Source organism: Capricornis sumatraensis, chromosome 4, assembly GCF_032405125.1.
Source record: "Capricornis sumatraensis isolate serow.1 chromosome 4, serow.2, whole genome shotgun sequence".
NCBI lineage: Eukaryota > Metazoa > Chordata > Mammalia > Artiodactyla > Bovidae > Capricornis > Capricornis sumatraensis.
The window spans coordinates 134,640,668-134,662,995 of NC_091072.1; the positions used below are offsets into that span (position 1 = coordinate 134,640,668).

At 38.4% G+C, this 22,328-nt stretch overlaps 1 protein-coding gene across 6 annotated transcripts in view; it reads right to left on the bottom strand.

The window, feature by feature from the left end:
* PLEKHA5 (pleckstrin homology domain containing A5) overlaps positions 1–22,328 on the bottom strand; it is a 261,444-nt gene that overhangs the window by 103,128 nt on the left and 135,988 nt on the right. For 3 of the 6 annotated variants that reach the window (XM_068969980.1, XM_068969979.1, XM_068969978.1), the window contains exons 4-5: positions 1,218–1,301; positions 242–362 (exon numbers count right to left, since the gene is read on the bottom strand). In XM_068969980.1, the coding sequence (XP_068826081.1) occupies positions 242–362; positions 1,218–1,301 (205 nt within the window). Of the gene's footprint in view, positions 1–241; positions 363–1,217; positions 1,302–22,328 lie in introns of those variants that run through there. The other 3 variants (XM_068969984.1, XM_068969982.1, XM_068969981.1) reach the window with 1 other exon arrangement.

The following is a 22,328-nucleotide window of genomic DNA, read 5'->3' on the forward strand; positions in this document are numbered from 1 at the left end:
ATTCAAAATCAGAACTCTATAATATTTTTAAAATGTAAGTCATTAAATTATTAAAATATAATCTTATTTCTTTATATTCTAAGGCCTTGCTTCTTATGCCAATTACCTCAAATGTAATTAGACTCATGTAATAACAAAAATGAAATGATTATTCTATAATTCTAAGTTCATTAAGAGTAATAATAATGGATACTACCAATTATGCCAGTTATCAATATTAAGAGTAAGCAAAATAACTTACCCTCCCTACAGGGCTCATTGGATGCACCGCATAGTCTGAAGTCATGTTATAGTTAGAAGCTTCATTTATCATACTTATAGGTCGTTCCTTTTTTTCTTCAGATGTCATGGTTGCAACAGTCCTGAAAATATAACATGTCAAGAGTGCTAGAACGTGCTACTTCTGTAAACCACTTTATGATAATGTTTTCCTGGAGCTAATAATGCTGGTGTCTGTCTGACTTTTCCAAACAGCTGGGTATTAGTTAGAGCTTAATAAGCTCTATAGTTCCAGCTTAATATTTATAACTACATGAAATATAACTAAGCACAACTTAAGTTAATATCATGTTTATTTTAATAAGCTTTCATACAGATATGCTACTCGGTCATCTAACTGGAACGTTTTAATTACAAAATTTTAATTACAAGATTTGCTATTATAATATTGAAGGCCATAAAAATGATAGGGAATTCCCAGGTGGTAACGTGTTTATGACCCTCACTTTCACTGCCGAGGGCACGGGTTCGTTCCTCGGTTGAGGAACCGAGATCCCATAAGACAGGCAGTGCAGCAGCCCTCTCCCAACCCCCTAAAGAAAATAATAACAATGGTACCAACAACTAACTTTTTTTCAAATAAATTTCACTTGATGCTTATAAAAATCCTGAGAAATCTCTGTTTAAGGATGAGAAACCTAAGTCCAAATTAGTCTAATAATTTAGTTCCCCCTGACCCTGCGTCCAGGGATCTTGAGTTTATTCTCTGTGTTTGAGCTATTGTAAAAATAGCTTCTGAAATTACATTCCTCATGAAAAAATTTTAAGCCATGTTTCTATACCACACATGGTAAACAGATGGTATTCTGTTACTACACTTGACTGCAAATCCAAAGATTAAAAAAATTGTTCCATTGTACTGTATTAAATACGGATAACGGCAATTGGAACGCTGACCCCATTTTGAATAGAGGCATTCCATGAAACGCTTTACTTACTGTTCATTCACTACAAAAATACAATTGTCCTGGGATGGCTGTCCTGTGACTGGATGTTTACAGGTCACTTTCCTTTCATTATGGCTGGAGGAAAAGAGAGTAAGAGAAAATGAATGTACTATTACCACAAACTTTACAAAATACCAGGTAGCGAAATAGCCAATTTCTTTATTGCAACAATAAAGTTAGTGAGTAAAGGCGATGCAATTCAAAGCCCAAGGTACTGACACTCCTACACAGCCTTTTCTACTATCTATTGTATGTACATGTGTGTGTAAATGCTAACTCAGTTTTACAATACAGGTAGACTCACCAGTTCCCAACCCACCCCTATCCACAGTAGGACTTCAATGTGTTCTTCTATTTTCATAAACAAAAGAAGTTGATCTGGCTCCACAATCATTGCATTTTACATGATAGGTGGGCCATGAATAGAAAATAAGTTTGAGTATCCACTTACATCCATTATTTTGTATCCCAGTCTAGGCACATTATAGAGAACCACTGTCAAATTCAAATGTGGAAAAATCAATCTAATAGCACTCCAAGATGGGCACCGGCATATTAAAACATAGACTGTAGCACTGGAAGAGCAATAATTTAAGGGATTGTCGTTTCACAAAGAAATCTTTACATAAATAATGTAAAGGGACTGATTTTTATATCTGAAGAAAGTATGCTATAGAAAAATGTAAGAGGAGAAATGGAAGGAGTAAACAAAATTTCTAAATGTATATACAAACAACACAAAGAAAAATCTACCTTTTATGCTTGCTGAAAAAAAAACTGCTTTAAGAGTGGCTATTTTTTGTAGAATAAGACCTTTGCCTAAGAACTACTATTTATTCTTCCTAGGTCAAGTGATAAGATTATGCCTACTACTGTCTTTGGAGATCCGTCCTGGGTGTTCACTGGAAGGACTGATGTTGAAGCCAAAACACCAATACTTTGGCCACCTGATGCAAAGAGCTGACTCATTTGAAATGACCCTGATGCTGGGAAAGATTGAGGACAGGAGGAGAAGGGGACAACAGAGGATAAGAAGGCTGGATGGCATCACTGACTCAATGGACATGGGTTTGGGTAGACTCCAGGAGTTGGTGATGGACAGGGAGGCCTGGCGTGCTGCGGTTCATGGGGTTGCAAACAGTCGGACACGACTGAGCAACTGAACTGAACTGAACTGTCTTCTGGATACGAGAGGAGAAAAATCCCAGTCTATTTATCTAAGCCCAAAATAACAGATGCCTAAAACAATATGTAACATGCAATGATACCTAAAAAATATAATCATTTGTAAACAAATATTTTTTCCCCCACTGAGTAACATACCACAAAGAAACCTGTAAGGAAGACCAATCACTGACACACAAGACCTTAGAAAACAATTTTAATTATGGAGAAAACAGTCAAGATGTTGTACTGAATACTGCTTTGTTAATTTTAAAAGATTATTCCATGTGATCTGTATTACAGGACATTTATAACCGCAAGCCGCAAATTTTTTGGCGAACGTTAAATACAGAAGTTCTTTTTCCAAACCAAAACTTTCACTAATATTATTATTTTTATTGGTTATTCAAGTATTAGAAACTTTACCCAGTAAATAAAACTAAAACCATGTAAAACAGTATACAGTTTTTTTTAAAAAGAATTATATATTGACTATCGTGATAATAGAATGATTGATGGAATATAATGCGTTTCTATGATTCCTCTAGTTTATTGGAGCTTATTACACCAATAGGTGTTTACAGCCTTTTGTGGTGTTTTCAAAACACATTTAATAGGTGATAAGAGGCGGTGGGTTTAGATATTTATTTGTGGTGATACTTTCACTACATAAAAAGCATGCAGATGACTTTTCTACCAGTTAATTTAAGAAAGTACAACAATGGAAACCTAAAGTCTCATAATGGGATATCAGTTTATGTAATAAGCAATAAACTGATGACACAATAACTAAGAACTGACAGCCTCTGGAGATAAAGTGGAAAATGCTGAAGTACCTAGATGTGATGAACACCACGAATATGTCAAGGTTCATAAATTCTGATGTTTTAACAGAATAAAATGCTGTGGGGAAGGGAGTAAACCTATGATAGAGATTAGACACCTTAATAAGGAAAAAAGGAGGACAGCATCTTTTTTTAAGTCTCTTTCTGGGAAGGGGCATTAAAAAGCTAGACTTGGTTCAGTAGAAGGTAGAAGAGAAATATACAAATTCTTTTTATAAAGACCAATATTGCAAAAATAAAACAAATACTCCCTATTGCATTGCATTATTTTCCAGTATCATCTTGCCTAGAGGGAATAAAGTGGACTCTAACCCTAATATTCCAGAAACTGCCAGAAACTGTAAATTATAACTACAGGACCCTATAATGGTTACTGGCCTAAGAGATTATTACTCTGACCTCCAGACAATAGATTTGAGTATCCCTTAGACAAGGACATGGGCTTCCTTGGTGGATCAGACCATAAAGAACCTGCCTGCAATCCAGGAGACCTGGGTTTAATACCTGGGTCGGGAAGACCCCTGGAGAAGGGATCAGCAACCCACTCCAGTATTCTTGCATGGAGAATTCCATCGCTGGCAGGCTACTGCCCATGGGGATGCAAGAGAGTCAGACACAACTGAGTAACAAACACAGACAAGCACACAGGGCAAAGGAAACACTAAAACCAAGAACAATCACAAAGGAGCATAAACACTCTTTTCCCTGAAAGTGGATGCTAATTCAATTAAACTGAATACTCTTATATTGTTTAAGTACTTTCAGGATCACGATGTCTTTAAGTAAAACTCACTAAATAAATAAAAATCTTAGCATTCTATCTTCGTTAAAAGTGCACGCATGCATGCTCAGTCATGCAGCCTGCCAGGTTCCTCGGCCCATGGGATTTCCCAGGCAAGAATACTGACTGGGTTGCCATATCCTCCTCCATGGGATCTTCTGGACCCAGGGATCAAACCCACGTCGCCTGCATTGGCAGGCAGATTCTTTATCACTGAGCCACCTGGGAAGCCCTTTAGTTAAAAGATCAGTGATTAAAATCAATCATGAAAAATGAATACATCTATGCTCTTCTTTTACTTTTTTCAAGTATCCATTGTGTTTTCTTTCATTTAATGTTATACTAAGTTGACACAAAAAGTCATTTATTTACAGTTAGGTAACAGTAGCTATTCTTTAATGAAAGAAATAATATTTCCTATTACTTAGGCCTAACGGTAACACATAAACAAAGAAGTCCTCTCAAATGTTTATTTGTTCTGACTTAATTATAGTCACTGAAGATTACTAGGTTTCTATAAAATTAAAATTCATAAGATTGAGATTTTATAGGCAATTAGTTATAAAATGTCATCTCTCATAAAACAACATACTTATCAAATAAAAATCAGAGTAATGTTTTATAACGATTTTGTTAAAATATCAATTAAAACAAATTAAGAGTATGAAAAACCAAAATATCAACCAAACAAAATTCCAGTCTTAAGTGTTTAAATGTGGTAATTTTCCACAACCTGGTAGGATTGTCAATTCTTACTGCTCTTGCTTCTGCAAATGTATTTTTATATACTCAAAATTTTATTTTTATATTTCAAAAACTAATTTCTAAATCACCCACAGAAACTAAAAATCAGTTAAAAATATACTGAGCCAACAAATGAAAGCAATGTAAATATAACCCAAATGAATCTTTAAAAAAATAAGCAAAAAGCCATCACTATTAATGCATAGAATTCTCTTAGTGCGTAATACACAAGTTCTTTAATACACACAGCAACTGGGCACCCTGGGAGGTGGCAGGCCATGTATCAAGTCATGACCATCAGCCTAGGCACAAAGGAGGAGGGACTGCTCAGGACCACAAGAGGGAAGGAAAGACAAAATTCCAGGCTTTCTTCAGTTCTACTGGTCTGTCTGCAGTATTATTTACGAAGTATATCTTTTCATCCTACACTCACAATCTTTTTTGTAGTCCAGTTTTTTTTTTCCCCTCCTCCTTCGAAGGGTCTCAAAATCCAGATGAAAGTAGCATCAGTTTTCCTGTAACATTTATGTACAAGGATGTTCCGATGCAATTTGTGTATTACAGAAAAGCTGAAACATCACATAAATCCTGCATTTGTGTACGCATGAGCACATCCACAAGAAAGCCTAGGTGAGGGCAGAAACTGCACCTGATGATGTCGACAGCGAGGAGCACACAAAGGACACACCTGCACACTCTCAACTGTCCAGCAGCTACTTCAGTTCATTGTCCGTTTTATGAAACACGTCCATCCACAGGCAGTGATACAACTGTCTAATTTCACGTCTCTCTACTTTCAACACTTCTCAATAATTCACAAGCTGAAACCTCTCCAACGTCCATTTCCACAAGCAAACTGCAGGTCTTTTTCAACACAAAGTTTATCTGTAGTACTTTCTTTTCCTAAGCATTTAACACATGTGAAACTATGTTATGTCTTTCATTAGGCTTCTATCTTTAATTAAATTATTAGGCTGCAGGTTTTTAGTTGCAGCATGTGGGATATAGTGCCCCAACCAGGGATGGAACCCAGGCCCCATGCATTAGGAGTGTGGAGTCTTAGTCACCAGACTACCAGGGAAGTCCTCTTATTTTTATTTTTATGTGCCACTGATGAGGTTTTTGAGTACATTTTCCACAAAAGCCCCATACTTTCATTGTCTGAGTTTGCACAGGGAGGTGATTTTTAGGAAGACGTGTGCTGTGTTACAGCAAAAGTGACTGTACTAACTAAATTATGAATTAACATTCCTCTGTGCTACCCAAAGAAAGGCAATGTCAAAGATTGCTCAAATACCACACAATTGCACTCATCTCACACGCGAGTAAAAGTAATGCTCAAAATTCTCCAAACTAGTCCTTTCAATTCTCAGTCCCTTCAACGAACACCCAGGACTGATCTCCTTTAGGATGGACTGCTTGGATCTCCTTGCAGTCCAAGGGGCTCTCAAGAGTCTTCTCCAACACCACAGTTCAACAGCATCAATCTTTGGCACTCAGCTTTCTTCACAGTCCAACTCTCACATCCATACATGACTACTGGAAAAACCATAGCCTTGACTAGATGGACCTTTTCAGCAGTACGTGAACCGTGATGTTCAAGCTGGTTTTAGAAAAGACAGAGGAAGCAGAAATCAAATTGCCAACATCCGCTGGATCATGGAAAAAGCAAGAGTTCCAGAAAAACATCTATTTCTGCTTTATTGACTATGCCAAAGCCTTGGACTGTGTGGATCACAATAAACTGTGGAAAATTCTTCCAAGAGATGGGAATACCAGACCACCTGCCTCTTGAGAAACCTATATGCAGGTCAGGAAGCAACAGTTAGAACTGGACATGGAACAACAGGCTGGTTCCAAATAGGAAAAGGAGTACGTCAAGGCTATATATTGTCACCCTGCTTATTTAACTTATATGCAGAGTACATTATGAGAAACGCTGGGCTGGATGAAACACAAGCTGGAATCAAGATTGCCAGGAGAAATATCAATAACCTCAGATATGCAGATGACACCACCCTTATAGCAGAAAGTGAAGAGGAACTCAAAAGTCTCTTGTTGAAAGTGAAAGAGGAGAGTGAAAAAGTTGGCTTAAAGCTCAACATTCAGAAAACGAAGATCATAGCATCTGGTCCCATCACTTCATGGGAAATAGATGGGGAAACAGTGGAAACAGTGGTTGACTTTATTTTGGGGGCTCCAAAATCACTGCAGATGGTGACTGCAGCCATGAAATTAAAAGACGCTTACTCCTTGGAAGGAAAGTTATGACCAACCTAGATAGCATATTCAAAAGCAGAGACATTACTTTGCCAAAAAAGGTCCATCTAGTCAAGGCTGTGGTTTTTCCAGTGGTCATGTATGGATGTGAGAGTTGGACTGTGAAGAAAGCGAGTGCCAAAGAATTGATGCCTTTGAACTGTGGTGTTGGAGAAGAATCTTGAGAGTCCCTTGGACTGCAAGGAGATCCAACCAGTCCATTCTGAAGGAGATCAGTCCTGGGTGTTCATCGAAAGGACTGATGCTAAAGCTGAAACTCCAGTACTTTGGCCACCTCATGCGAAGAGTTGACTCATTGGAAAAGACTCTGATGCTGGGAGGGATTGGGGGCAGGAGGAGAAGGGGACGACAGAGGATGAGATGGCTGGATGGCATCACCGACTCGATGGACATGAGTTTGAGTGAACTCCGGGAGTTGGTGATGGACAGGGAGGCCTGGCATGGTGCGATTCATGGGGTCACAAAGAGTCAGACACGACTGAGTGACTGAACTCAACTGTGTTACTGAAAGGGTATTTGATGCTTTACTAGACAAGGCATTATGTTTTAAATCCTTTCCTGAGATTTTATGCTCTTCATGACTGGAAAGGACAAATCGAAAAGATACAATTTTATATAAACCTGTTGTTTCTAGAGGAATGCTTATAAAGAAGGGATAAAATTCAGGTCTTGATAGAAAACATCCTTATACTCATAGAACAAACTAGTCCCCATTTTGTTGGGGACTCATTGTGGCATAGCAGGAGATCCAAACTTTTCTAAATATAAATGCAGGTATTCACTTCCATCTAATTCTTACTTCCAGATTTCTGTCTGAGATGGTTTAATATGGAAGCTCAGACTAATGGTTTTTCAACTGCACTAAACTGCTTCAGCTCTGTCTGACTCTTTGTGACCAGATGTACTGTAGCCTGCCAGGCTCCTCTGACCATGGGATTCTCCAGGCAAGAATACTGGAGTGAGGTGCCATGTCCTCCTCCAGGGGATCTTCCTAACCCAGGGGTCAAACCCTTGTCTCTTACTCCTCCTGCACTGGCAGTGGGGTTCTTTACTGCTAGCACCACCCAGGAAGCCCTGGGAATAATTTTTATCTCCCAAGGGACATTGGGAATTGTGTGATAAGACGTCTGGTTTTACATATATGTTATTTAAGTATAGTTGATTTACAATGATGTGTTCATTTCTGCTATATGGCAAAGTGACTCAGTTATGCATATATATATACATATACACATATACATACATTCTTTTTAATAGTCTTTTCCATTAGGTTTACCCTGGACATTGAATATAGTTCCTTGTGCTATACAGTAGACCTCGTTGTATACATCCACTGTCTGGTAGCACTTTTTGAACATTACAACTGGGGTTTGTATGTAGTGAGTAGAGGCCAGGATGCTGCTCAACATGTTACAACTTGCAGGAGAGTTTTTCACAGGAAAAAAGTATCCAGCCCCAAATATCAATAGTGCTGAGGCTGAGCAAATTCCAGGGGGAATTGCACCAGGGGGCACCTTTCAGGATTGCTGCTGTCAGTTCCCTGGTCCCTGGGGTGAGCCACTGTCAACCCACACCTCTGCAGGAAATCTTTCAATACCAGCAGGGGACATGGGTTCAATCCCTGGCTGGGGAACTGGGACTGAACATACCACAGAGCAACTCAGCCCAAGTACTGCAACTACTCAGCCCACGAACCACAACTCGAGAGTCCGTGCATTGCAAGAAAGGATCCTCCCTGATGCAATGAAGGCTCCATGAGCTACAACTAAGACCCAAGGCATTTAATACATAAATAAATATTTTTTAAAAATGGTGCTGAGGTTAATAAACCCTATGTGAAGGCCATCATTGCCCTCTACCAATAAACTCTACCACGTAAGCCATGTGTATTATTTCTGTGGGTTCACTGTACCTGTCTACATCTCAGCTGCCTCACAGTTAGGTAACAGTAGCTATTTCACATGTTGCTTGCCTATTTGTTTAGAACTGTTCTCGGTACCTGGGATGGCCGTGACCAAAACATAGAAATCACTGCCCTTGTGGAATTTACTTTGTAGTGGGGATGTTTATGAAGATTAAATGAGTAAAGAGTATAAACATGGCCAGGAACAGACAAGCCCTTGAAGACATTTGTTTTTGTTATGAACTATAGGAATTGAGCATATGTTGGTGTCATCAGACAACTTGTTAGGTTCAGTAAGCTATTTAAACTGAAACAGTTCAAATGAACATGCAACCCGAAAAATGTTAAAAACTCATGTTATCCCGCTAGTCTGTATTTACTGTCAAAGAATAAAGGTGTGATCTCTCGTGGCTCTCATCTTTCTTGTCAAGATATTCCTAATATACCCCAAAACAGAAAATAGAGGAGAAAAGTCATTCTAATATAAAAGCTCCACGGAGAGAGTAGCTATGTTTTTAAGGCAGTATTCGAGAAGGTTTTTAAATAATGACAAACAACACTTTTAAAAAATGGACCCTGCTATTCTGGAGAGTTCATTACTGAATGAAATAGGTCACATCCCGGAGCTCATTCTGAGGATCATGCTCTGTCAAAGGTAAAGAATCAAATCTGTGGCACTTTTAGAAAAGATATCAAGAAATTGAGAAACAGCAACACAAATTGCTTGTTCTTTGGCATTATGCCCTTTCACTCTTTATTACTAGACATTTAATCATTTACTAGAATTTAAATGAAAGATCTGCTTAATTCCAACCTCTATGGAACTATTTCACTCAATGATAACTGGATTTTAAAAGATCTTTTGATGAATAAGTCCGTGTGTGTATAAAATGGCATATTTCCATCAAATTATACAAAAAAGAAATTAAATGACAAATCTACTGGAGATGGAGTAGAAATTCATTATTCTGCCTTATTCTTTTTCAGATCGTATTTGTGAACCAAACTGCACCTCATGAAGGTTACTGTGCCAGAAAACGTGGGTGAAGGTGTGCCACCTTAGGCAGTTCTGAGCTTTACATCAAAAGGGAAAGCTGATAAACTACAACGGTTCCTATAACCCATTTATGGAAACAGAATTTAATGGGTTAGAATCAACTCTAAGTGGCAGGTACTGTTATACGAAGAGTAATTTAGACTGTACGACAACACTCTGAAGATTGGGAATGCTGGTGTTTTTGTCCATTTCCAGGCTTGCCAGAGGAAGCCATTTTTTTGGTTCAGTCCACCCTGCTAGTCTGTTCTCAGCAGGACACTAATAACAGAGGACGTCAATCAAGGATATCCCTAAGGAAACAATCCCCCATACACTAAACAGATGCCTGAAACGTCCATTTCCAATATAAACCCCAGTAAAAGTATGGGTTTAGCAAGAGGAAAAAAGATGTCTGCTAACACGGTGTTTAAATTTTTGAGTATAATATTTAGCACAACTATGAACTGAAAAATGAAATCTAGTTTTTTAAAAAAATTATTTATTTTTAATCAAAGGTTAACTGCTTTACAATGCTGTCTTGGTTTCTGCCATACATCAACATGCATCAGTCATAGGTAATTTGGTTTTAAAACTCCTGTTATCCAACATTCAGGCTACAACTTTGCAACCTTTGTTGAGTGTAAATGTAAATTTGTATCAGGTATTTATAAACAGGTGAAATGCCCTCACATTAAGTCCTTTAAAACATTAGGATTTGTCTGATTTTTGCGAAAATGAATATGGCCCCAAGAGTACTAGATTGAAAAATTAAAATGAGTCAGCACAGTACACAGTATATATGTATATTCTTTAAATCAAATATGGAAAGAAGCTATCTTAGATTTAAAAATAAGAACATTTGAGATTCTAAGGAGATATGATTATTCATGACTGCATAATATGGCAATACTAACTGGTCTATCCTGTTTAGCTGGGCATCTGACCAGTCCCAAACTGGCTGCAGTGGTCCCAAACATCATATGCAGACCACAGAGTCTAGAAGTGAAAGGAAAGTCTCTGCACACACTATTTCTTTTCAAGAAGTTTCTCAAGAACTCCCTGGCCATCCTTGTCTAGACTCTCATTGGTCTTCCCAGGTGGCTCAGTGGGAAACAATCCACCTGCCAAAGCAGGAGATACAGGTTTGATCCCTGGGTTGGGAAGATCCCCTGGAGGAGGAAAGGTCCACCCACCTTAGTGGGTTGAAGAATCTTATGGACAGAGGAGCCTGGCAGGCTACAGTCCATAGGGTTGCAGAGTCTGACAGGACTGAAGCACTTAGCACCCACACATGCATACAAATGAGATAACACAGTATTTGCCTTTCTCATACTTGTTTTAGCATAATGCCCTCATGGTCCATCTACGTTGTTGCAAATGGGAATATTCCATTGTGTGCATATGTATTGCTGCTGCTGCTGCTAAGTTGCTTCAGTCGTGTCCGACTCTGTGTGACCCCACAGACGGCAGCCCAGCAGGCTCTGCCGTCCCTGGGACTCTCCAGGCAAGAACACTGGAGTGGGTTGCCATTTCCTTCTCCAATGCATGAAAGTGAAAAGTGAAAGTGAAGTCGCTCAGTCGTGTCCGACTCTTCAAGACCCCATGGACTGCAGCTCACCAGGCTCCTCCGTCCGTGGGATTTTCCAGGCAAGAGTACTGGAGTGGGTGCCATTGCCTTCTCCGGTGCATATGTATTATGTACATACAAACTACATTTTCTTTATCTCTTCATCCACTGATGGACACCTCAGTGGTTTCTGTATCTTGGCTGTTATAAACAATGCTGCAATGATCCTGGGTGGGCAGCAGTGCACAGCTTTTTTAATTAGTGCTTTTGTTTCCTTTGGATCAATACCCAGAAGGACCTGTTGGATCAACATGGTGATTCTATTTTTAACTTTTGGAGGAACCTCCATACTGTTTCCCACCATGGCTGCACCACCTTACATTCCCACTAATGTGCACTGAGGGTTCTCTTTTCTCCACATCCTAACCAACACTTACCTCTTAAAACAAGTGATGACAGTGGTTTTAACAGGTTTGACTTGCATTTCCCTGTTGAGCACATTTTCAAGTACCCGTTGGTCATCTGTATATCTTCTTTAGAAAAACCTCTATTCAGACCCTCTGCCCGTTTTTTTAACTGAATTTTTTTTGGGGGGCCATTGAGTTGTATGTGTTCTTTATACACATTACTCCTTATCAGACACATGACTTGCTAATATTTTCTCCGACTGGGTAGACTGCCTTTTCATTTTATTGATGGTTCCCTTTATTATGCAGTTAGTCCCATTTGCTTTTGTTGCTGTTTTCTTTGGTATTAGGAAAATATATTTTTTTTAATTTTGGCCATTAATAACTATGTACTGGCTACTTCTTAGCATTGCAATTCTCCCCTATGGGAATATTTGTTTTAGTGATTTTTTTTTTTTAATATTTTGGCTTCATGAGTGACTCCAACGATTGCTTTACTACAAAATCCATTCTGTTTTTTAACTTAAGAAATAAATATTGAAATTGCTAACATCAATAACGAAAGATTGAGGGCAGGAGAAGGGGACGACAGAGCATGAGATGGTTGGATGGCACCACTGACTCATCCGACATGAGCTTGGGTAAACTCGATGAGCTGGTGATGGACAGGGAGGCCTGGCATGCTGCAGTCCATTGGGTCACAGAGTCGGACACGACTGAGCAACTGAACTGAACTGAACATCAATAACAGCCAATAATTCTTCTGAGTGATATGTCAGACAGAGCAAAGTTTACTAGGTAGTGTTTTATACGTGAACCAGTGGTAAGAAGGTTGAAAATCTATCAACTTTGCACAAAGTATATATTTTAGAAAACTCTGTCCCACAGAAGAGATTTTGGTTGTCTCTTATTAAATTCAGCTGCAAACCCCCATTTGTATGATTTGCTCAGCATCATGTATTTTCCTTATGGGAGAGAAAGAGGATTTAATTTAGTCTAAGAAAAATAGGATATCATAGTGGTTTGGCAGTTCTTACTGCAACCCTGTCAAGAAGCCAGTATCATGACTCGGACTTTTACAAGGGCCTCATACCTACAATGCTGTTAGACTGGAGCAAGGCAGAGAGATGTGTGGACTATGGAAGTGATTGTATTTCTCAAATTTAGGTACAAAACCAAACAGCAAACAGCTCAGATGTGCATGGACAACTCTTCAATATCCTTCCACTCAAACCAAAAAGAATACCGTACATTCTCAATGTGGCCTCGGTTTCATTATACTATCAGACAATTATACTTTTCAACTTGTTTTAAAATTGAAGAGCTTTGCAAACTATCATATATAGGATGGATAAACAACACGGTCCTACTGTAGAACACAGGGAACTGTATTTAATATCCTGTGATAACCCAAAATGGAAAAGAATGTATATATGGGTATAACTGCATCACTTTGCTGTATAGTAGATATTAACAACATTGTAAATCAACTATACTTCAGGTAAAAAAACAAAAACTGAAGCGCTTTTACCAATAGAAATTATGATGCTATACATGTCACTCTGAGACTCAGTCTCAAATTAGGTTTAAAAACCATGTCTGAAGCAGTGACTTAGTTGTTAAACATGATTTTTATTTATTCGTTATTAAACCAATTGGGTCTATGGTGGTCGAGAATAATTTTTAAAACACTGTTACATGTAAAGTTGATTAATGTCTTATGCAGATAACTATTTGGATTTATTTTCCTTTAAATAAAAAGGAGAAAAATGCTATGTTGAAATCTGACTACCACAATGACTGTTTCTGCAATTTATTTTTAAACTGAAAATATGCTGGCATGGAAAATTATGCCTGCAATTAAAGGCAGTGTTTTAAGAACAAAAGAAAACACTGAAAGTGCCGTGTCTTTTCTTGAGAGAAATGGAATTCTTGAGCCTTAGTTATGTGAATAACCACTGAGTTAGCAATCGAAAAGATTGCAATTTTTTTTCTTTCGCGAAACATGTAAAGTATATATTTCCTTTCCCCACATTTAGTTCTAAATGCCATTTGCCTTTAACTACGAACTAACTGCTTCCAGACGTCCTGCTAAAACCTCAGTGATTCATTTACCCACATCTCCAAATTTTCCTTCCAGCCTTAACTCTTTATATTCTCTCCTTCCTCCTCTCATCATTCAGGAAATGGAGCATCTCAGCTTTCTTGGGGGCTGGGAGTGGGGAGGGGGTAAGGAACAAAGGAGGCACCCTCTCTGATCCACACTCCCAACAAGAAAAATAAAAATCAGCACCTAAATAGCAACCACCACGTGACGTCACTCTTGCGTGCAGCTCACGCTCTCCATCTGAGCCTGCTGCACTGGAAACTTGACCAGCAATCCTCACATAGCCCCTCCGAGGTATGCATTACTGTCTTCACACTACATGTGAATAAACTGGGGCTCACAGCCTCACTTTTCTTCTCCGTGTGTCAGAAGCCACAAGGAGACCTGGTCCCCAAAGCTCCAGTTCCGTCCTTTTCAGTCTCCTTTTCCCTGCTTTCAACAGCTGCCCCTTCTTGACTCCTCACAGCCAGTGAGACTTCTCAGTTCTGCCTCACATCTTCTCCCAGGTTTCTGCTCAATGGTAACTAAAACACAACACAACACATCTCAACGCATCTCAACACTACCCTCTCCTTGCGCACACCGTGAACACGTGCCCTCCCCCGCCTTCTCCTGTCTCACTGCCTAGCATCGCCCCAAGGTTATTCCCACCTGAAGCACAGTAATGAAACCTTTACTGATTCCAACGGAATTTTAAACCCAGTGTTTTTTTTCCATCTTCTTATTCCCTACGGCTTTGCAATCATTCTCCACTCTCAGTTGCTCAGACAACATGATCACAATGTAAATGTAACCTCGTATTTTCCTGAGTATGGGTCCCAAAGAATTTAAGCACAAATAACATCAATAGTAAACAATGGAATTTTTACAAAAGCATCCAACAGGAATTGAAAACTTTGCTTTTCCCACTGGGAAAACAGGAGGATGATGTTAACGCTGCAAGTACAAAGCTGAAAGCATTATAGACTAGGAACAAAATAAAGGAAAAAAAATTCAAAATATGAGATTCACATACAAATTCATGTTTTAGTTTTTTGTATTTACAGATGATTTCTAAATCATCTTCTGAAAAAAAATCCTAAATAAAACCAACATACTAATTTAGAATCTACAAAATAAATTTGACAATAGACTTTAAATAATTTTGGAATTAGAGAATAATTCAATTAACACCATGCTAGTTATGAAGAAAATGAACCCAGCATGTTAATAACTGTTATCCATCCTGAGTTTTATGAGACGGGTACATTTTGGACCACTTAATAAATCACATTATAAACAAAAATGCTTAAAATAATTTAGATAATTGTCTCACTTGGAAGTTATTTGAGTGATTCTTAAGAAGCTTTTAAATAGGAAGGTTAAATGACACTTTATGGTTAAAACAGAAAAATGGCTCTTAGAATGTACAAGAGTCATTTTCTGTCATGCACTCAAGAATCAAGTGACATTTCTGGTTGCTATCCAGAAATTACCCTAGGTAAGAAGCTCGCTGATGACATCTCCATCACTGCCTTAGTCTAGGCTCTTAAGTCTCCCAAGGCCCTTAACAACATCTGAATTCATCTCATTATAATCAGGATATCCCCCATTTAGAGCATCCTCCACTGAACCTCAACTTCCTTCTATAAAACAGCAGCTGAAACCAGAACAACAACAAACCTTATTCCAGAGGGCTTTTGAAAGGATCAAGTACCTGGTAGCACCACCACATGTTACCTAATAAAGGCCTCTGCTGCAGCTACTGCTGCTAAAGCCCTCACTAAATAGTAAACAGCCGAACTTGAATATGACATGTGGACACAGGGTGAGCGAAAGGGGGGATGGGACAAACTGGGAGAGTAGGACTGACATATATACACTGTTGCTTAGTTGCTCAGTCGTGTCTGACTCTTTGTGATTCCATGGACTGAGGCCCGCCAGTCTCCACTGTCAGAAGGGATTCTCTAGGAAAGGATACTGGAGTGGGTTGCTATGCCCTCCCTCCAGGGGCTCTTCCCAACCCAGGTCTCCTGCACTGCAGGCAGATTCTTTACCATCTGAGCCACCAGGGAAACCCAAGAATATTGGAGTGGGTAGCCTTTCCCTTATCCAGGGATCTTCCTGACCCAGGAATTGAACCAGGGTCTCCTGTATTGCAGGCAGATTCTTTACCAGCTGAGCTACCAGGGAAGCCCATATATATTTCGCTACCGTATATAAAATAGATAGCTAGTGGGAAGCTGCTGTATAGCACAGAGAGCTCAGCTTGGTGCTCTGTCATGACCTACAGAGGTGGGGGTGGGGGGCGAGGGTTCAAGAGGGAGGGTATATATGTATACATATAGCTGATTGACTTTGTTGTACAGCAGGAACACACACAATATTGTAAAGCAATTATACCCCAACTTAAAGAAATAAATAATAAACATGAATGTGCTAGCAGAGTGAGGTTTCCTGAAGAGAAGTCAAATTACGTCACATCCTTGCTTTAAAAAGTTGTTGGCTCTCTGCCCTATGTTTAATGTGAAGTACAACTATAATTTAATTTAGAATGAGGAACCTGATAATTTGACCAAAAGTTAAAGTTTACTGTTGAATGATCTATGTAAAACCACATAAGAGTAAAAATGAGCACAGGGTATATACTCCAGTGATTTCAAAGAACGCTTATTTGAAAAAGTAGTCACTTATTTCAAAAAACTATTAATTACAAAAGTCTAATGGAGTTTTAAAGTAAAACTAAGCAGAATTCCAACTTAGGAACATGTTGGTAGTCAGAAATATTTATGGCATTAAAGACCAGTATTGTGGCATTAAATATATATATGTATATAAACCTAAAATTTCCCTAATTCAGACAACTCTGTTGCTCCCTAATGAATGCTAATTAGTAATATTTTCTTGTAACATGTATTGAATGGAGGATTACTACACCCTGGGATGAAAGTGAACAACAAATTAGAAAAAGAAGAATTTAAGCACCATCTCGTTTGCTTTTTTGGGTGGTTATACACTACTTTAAAAAGCTAACCTAGTTCAAAATAGGTTGCAAAAAAGATCCAATTATTGTAGGTAAAACATTCTTCCCAACAGAACAAGTTGGCAGACTAAGAAGTTTTTCAAATTAGAAAAAAAATTAGTAATTATTGAATTTTACTATTCTTCATTAATCATTTTCATACTGCATGAGCTTTACCAAAACAACCACTTCAAGAATAAAAAGGAAGCTGTTGATAAGTCAAATGATACCCCTATGCAACAAGAACATTTTGTTAAGAAATGGTATGCCTTCAAAATGGCTGCATTTTCTGTGTAACTTAAATATTTTCATTCACTCAGTATGAGACAGGCACTGATGACGCTTGGCCTTAATGATATTCTTATAAACAAATAGGAGGAGTAACTAACCAAAAACGAGCCCGATTCGGGACTGATCTTGCTTAGAAAGGGGAAGAGCCAAGAAGGTGGTCCAGAAGTAGCTGCCCCTTGAATTGAGCCTCCATGGGATCAGCAAGAATATTCAGATGTGACCAGAGTTTAGCACAGATGGAAGGGAGGGGGCACAGAAATGAGACTGAAAATCCAGGCTTTGAGTGACAATATATTTACATGATTTCCAGGTGGCACAGTGGTAAAGAATCTGTCTGTGGATGAAGGAGACGCAAGAGACGTGAGTTTGACCCCTGGGTAGGGAAGATCCTCTGGAGAAGGAAATGCCAACCCACAACAGTATTCTTGCCTGGAGTATTCCACAGACAGAGGAGCCTGGTGGGCTACAGTCCATAGGGTGGTGAAGAGTCAGACATGACTGAGCGTGCACACACACACACACATGTATATATATAATTTCTATTATGTAAGTTTTGATGCAGTGTATGTGTTCCATTGTTAGGTGCTCTGTCACTTCAATTTCAAAGGAATGCATTTTTTTAATCTCTGAAAAGGTCCAAAGAGTAATGCACTTATGTGATGCACACAGCACTTTAATTAAGGCTCAGTTTCGTCAGCAAATCATTATCCCTAAGTACTGAGAAATTTCTCACTTACAGATGAGGCAGATGTCGGACAAAGATCTGACCTAGAATAGCAATCAGGGCCTACTTTCTGCAGCAGAGCCCCAGACACAGAGAGCAGAGCCGGCAGTGAACTCCGATAGCCACTTGCGGCCACTGTGATGGCCGAGTGCTACTCAGGATATGCTTCCTTCTAACAGAGTGTGAAGCCACTGCACGCTATTAGATGGTTAGGATAACTAGTAGGTTTTCATCATCACAGTAAAGATTAAAACTCTCTCTTGAGTCTAAAAGACTCAAGATATTCCCCTCATTCATTTAACTTGTGTAATCAATTCATTTATTCATGCTCAAACATTCATTAAATATCTATTATGCACGAAGTTTTGTACTCTCCGCCACTATGAAACAAAAATATAGTTCAAGACTATAATGGGCTTCAGAATACTGTTCCATCTGAGTTGACCAAGTCAAATCTCAAACTTGAAGAATACCACAGTCATATTTTACCATCAGGCTTCAGTATCGTTTGGAATGAGTTCCTCAAAGAACACCTAATTCATGAACAGACAAGTATTTTATTCCCAGTGCTGTAGAGTTCACTCAGGCTTTTATGTCAATCTCAGGTTATCCCCCGACCCCCACCCCAAGCTCTGCTCATCCTCCCTTCTTTTGTCAGATTTAATTTCCTGTTCATACAAAAAAGTTAAAGTAGCTTCTCTTCACTTGAACTCTAGTGGCATTTAGGCCAGTGACCTCTGAGGTCATAATGCCTCAAAAACATCATTGTTAAGAATGCACATCCAATATATTTCAAGTCTTCTTTACTACAATAAGTTACTGATTAAAATATAGGCTATTTTAAAACCATGTTAAAATAGTTTAAGTAGATTTGAGATAAATTTTAAAAGCAATAAAAATATTAATGAGTTCTCTATATACTTAAAGCTTCTAGATTTGGGCAGAATTTGAAAATTCTACAACTTATGAAAAAACTGGATCTTTAATTAAGCCTGTCAAGTCAAACAAAATGAAGCTGAAACCCTACTTCTATATCTCTCTATATCTCTCTATATTTCTAAAAATATAGAAGTATAATGTATTAGGAGTCATAATAAGGCAGTTATTGATATTTTTGTACATCTGTATATAAAAAACTGATTTTGATCATTTCCTCTCAATAATTATCCTATTCATGTAAAAGAAAATATGTGCAAATAGTTTCATTCTTTGTTTGCTTCAAAAAACTGATGTGAAAATATTCAACATTATCTATATGAATTTCTATATTGTCTTTTCCTCAAGTAGACATACAAAGTAAAAAGTGACTGTTCTTTAAGAGAAAACTTTGAAAATTCTCCAAAAGACCTTGAAATAACAAGGCTGCCATTGAACGTGCAAGAGAAGAATTATGCCAGAAATGATAACGACCAAGATTTTTAAGGCTTCAGTTTATTCTCTATAAACAGTATGAAATAAAAATAATGTCATTCCTTTACTCGAAAGGGAGGGGGAGAAAAGCAAAATATAGTTACTCAAACATACACACACACACTTTTACCCAACCTTCTGAAACTAATGATTTCAAAACTAACTAAATTTCTATAGTGCAATTCAAAGACATGAATTAATATTGCAAAAAGAAATAAATCTTTAAAAGGCATGTTGCCATCCTTTATAATCAAAGGCAGTAGTAACTTACTGCTCTTAAATTTTAGGCTCATAAATGAAGATTCCTATTTTGAATCACATTGCTGAAATAACCCCAAATAATTAAAGAATTAAAGAGCTGCTTCAGCTAATTGTTAATTAGTTCAGACTAGTGATATACTTTTTTTTTTTAGTGATATACTTTTAAATATAAGTATTATGTAATGAGTACCATTAACATCTCTAAAGGAACTTCTGAGAATTATTCATTTCTTTCTTGTGAAGTGAGAAACAAAACAAAAAATCAAGTGTCTCCTCTGAGTAAGTTAAAAAAATTAATAAATGAAAATCCTCAGGCTTTCAAGCAATTTGCAACCACTGTGCATTTATGTAGCTTCAAGTTAAGGAGAGACCAAAAGGAAGATTACATCTTCAAATGCTTTAGCCATTTGAAAAAACCTCATAATGTATTTACATTTCTCTAAGAATACAATGCTTCAGTTATATAAGTATTTATAATAAGGAAATCCTGGCACTAGGGCTCTAAAGCTTACTTACCACAGGCTCATTAACTGAGAAAAGAACTACTGCTCATTTAGCCATCAGCTATTTATTATTACACATTAAAGTAACAAGCATTACTCACCAGCCTCCATCAAAATTACATTCAACTACAGGCAGAGGGGATACGGGGAGGAAAAGCAGACTCTGACTCTGCTGCTTTGTCTTGAGCGGCTCCCAAATGAGCGCCCTGGGGACCGAGCCCTCAGGAAATGCACTGTGGCCGTCGGACCGCCTGCCACCCTGCCAGTCTGACACCGGACTGACGTCACGCCCCAACATGTCACTGCAGCCGCAGATTGAGGCAGCTTCTCTAGAACAGTTTGTTGTGATTCTGTACGCCTTCCAGCCAGAAGTGTAGAATATGATTTCAGTTCCCTTCAAGTTGGCACACAGCACAGGGTAAAATACCAGTATACGTGGCTGCCAATGGCTTGTGAAGAGTGTTGTGAGGATTTTTAAATAACCTTAGCTCTCAATAGACGTTTTCTGTTAAAATTATAAGCAAACCTATTCAAGTGATTCCTTTCGAAACATTTTTTTGGGTTGCTGTTGTTTCCAAAGTTGATCCGTATTTCAAAAAATTCAGCCAATAAAAGGTACAAAGAAAGCTAAAACTGTGGTGACCTAAATGGGAAGGGAATCAAGACGGAGGGAATCTATGTGTACGTGTGGCTGACTCACTCTGCTGTACGGCAAAAACCACACAACACCGTAAAGCAACTAGAGCAGTAGTGTTAGTTGCTCAGTTGTGTCCGACTCCTTTGCAACCCCATGGACTGCAGCCCACCAGGCTCCTCTGTCCATGGGATTCTCCAAGCAAGAATACTGGAATGGGTTGCCATTTCCTCCTCAAGGGGACCTTCCAGACCCAGGGACTGGTAGGCGGGTTCTTTACCAACAGTGCCACTTGGGAAGCTCTAAAATACTCCTATTAAAAAAAAAAAAAAGTTAAAACTGCCTTCAGTTCTATTACCTAAAATGATGATGATAATAATGATAACGATTGATCACATATTATGTCAAGCACTTTACAGTCTCAGCTGAGCCTCAGAACCCAACGATCTAGTATCTGTAATTTTCCACATTTTACGGAAAAGACTGAGGCACAGAGTAGTTAGGGAACTTGCCCCACCACAATGCTAGTAAATGACTGTTGCTGTTGTTATTTACTCGCTAAGCTGTGTCCTGTTCTTTTGTGACCCCATGGACTATACAGCCCATCAGGCTCCTCTGTGCATGGAATTTCCCAGGTAAGAACACTGGAGTAGGTTGCCATTTCCTCTTCAAGTGGGTCTTTCAACCCAGGGATCAAACCCACATTTTCTGCACTGGCAGGCGATTTATTTACCACTGAGCCACCTGGGAAGTCCAGTAAGTGACTGAGCAGGACTCAAAACCCATACATCTTATCACTAAGTTATACCATTTAACAGGAAAGATACCAGCTGTTAACATTCTGATGAACAATCTTTTTGACCAGAGTTTCTGTATATAAACACATATTTATTCAATATAAAGAAATCAAACTACATATGTTGTTTTGCAACATGCTTTTTAAAACTCATTAATATACCATGGTCAGTTTTCCACGTCAGTAACTATATTCTTAACTTTTCTTTTTTTGATGGCTGCCTATCACATTGATCTAAACCTAATTCCTACTGGACACTTAATTAAAAACTTTTTGTTATGAACAGTGCTTAAGGTAGCCTAGATACCTTTGTGCTCTCTTGTGTTTATCTGTGCAGGGTAATCCTTAGAAATGACGCGGATAGGTCAAAGAATGTGTGTGTTCTCAACATCTGCCTCCTTGACACTCCAAAAAGAGGTAACAACTTATATTTATAACTTAATACGTTATACTTCTTTCCCACATAAAGGATACCGACAATTATTTTTCTTCCTTGCAAATCTAACAGAAAATACAGCTTTAATTGTGTCTGTCTGTCTGTTTTAGTTGCAAGTGAGGTTAAACCTTTCTTCATGAGCTTGTTCACACGGAAGGCAGTCCAGTTAATGTCTACAAGCATGTAAGGTCTAGAGTCAGGTGACTCTAAGA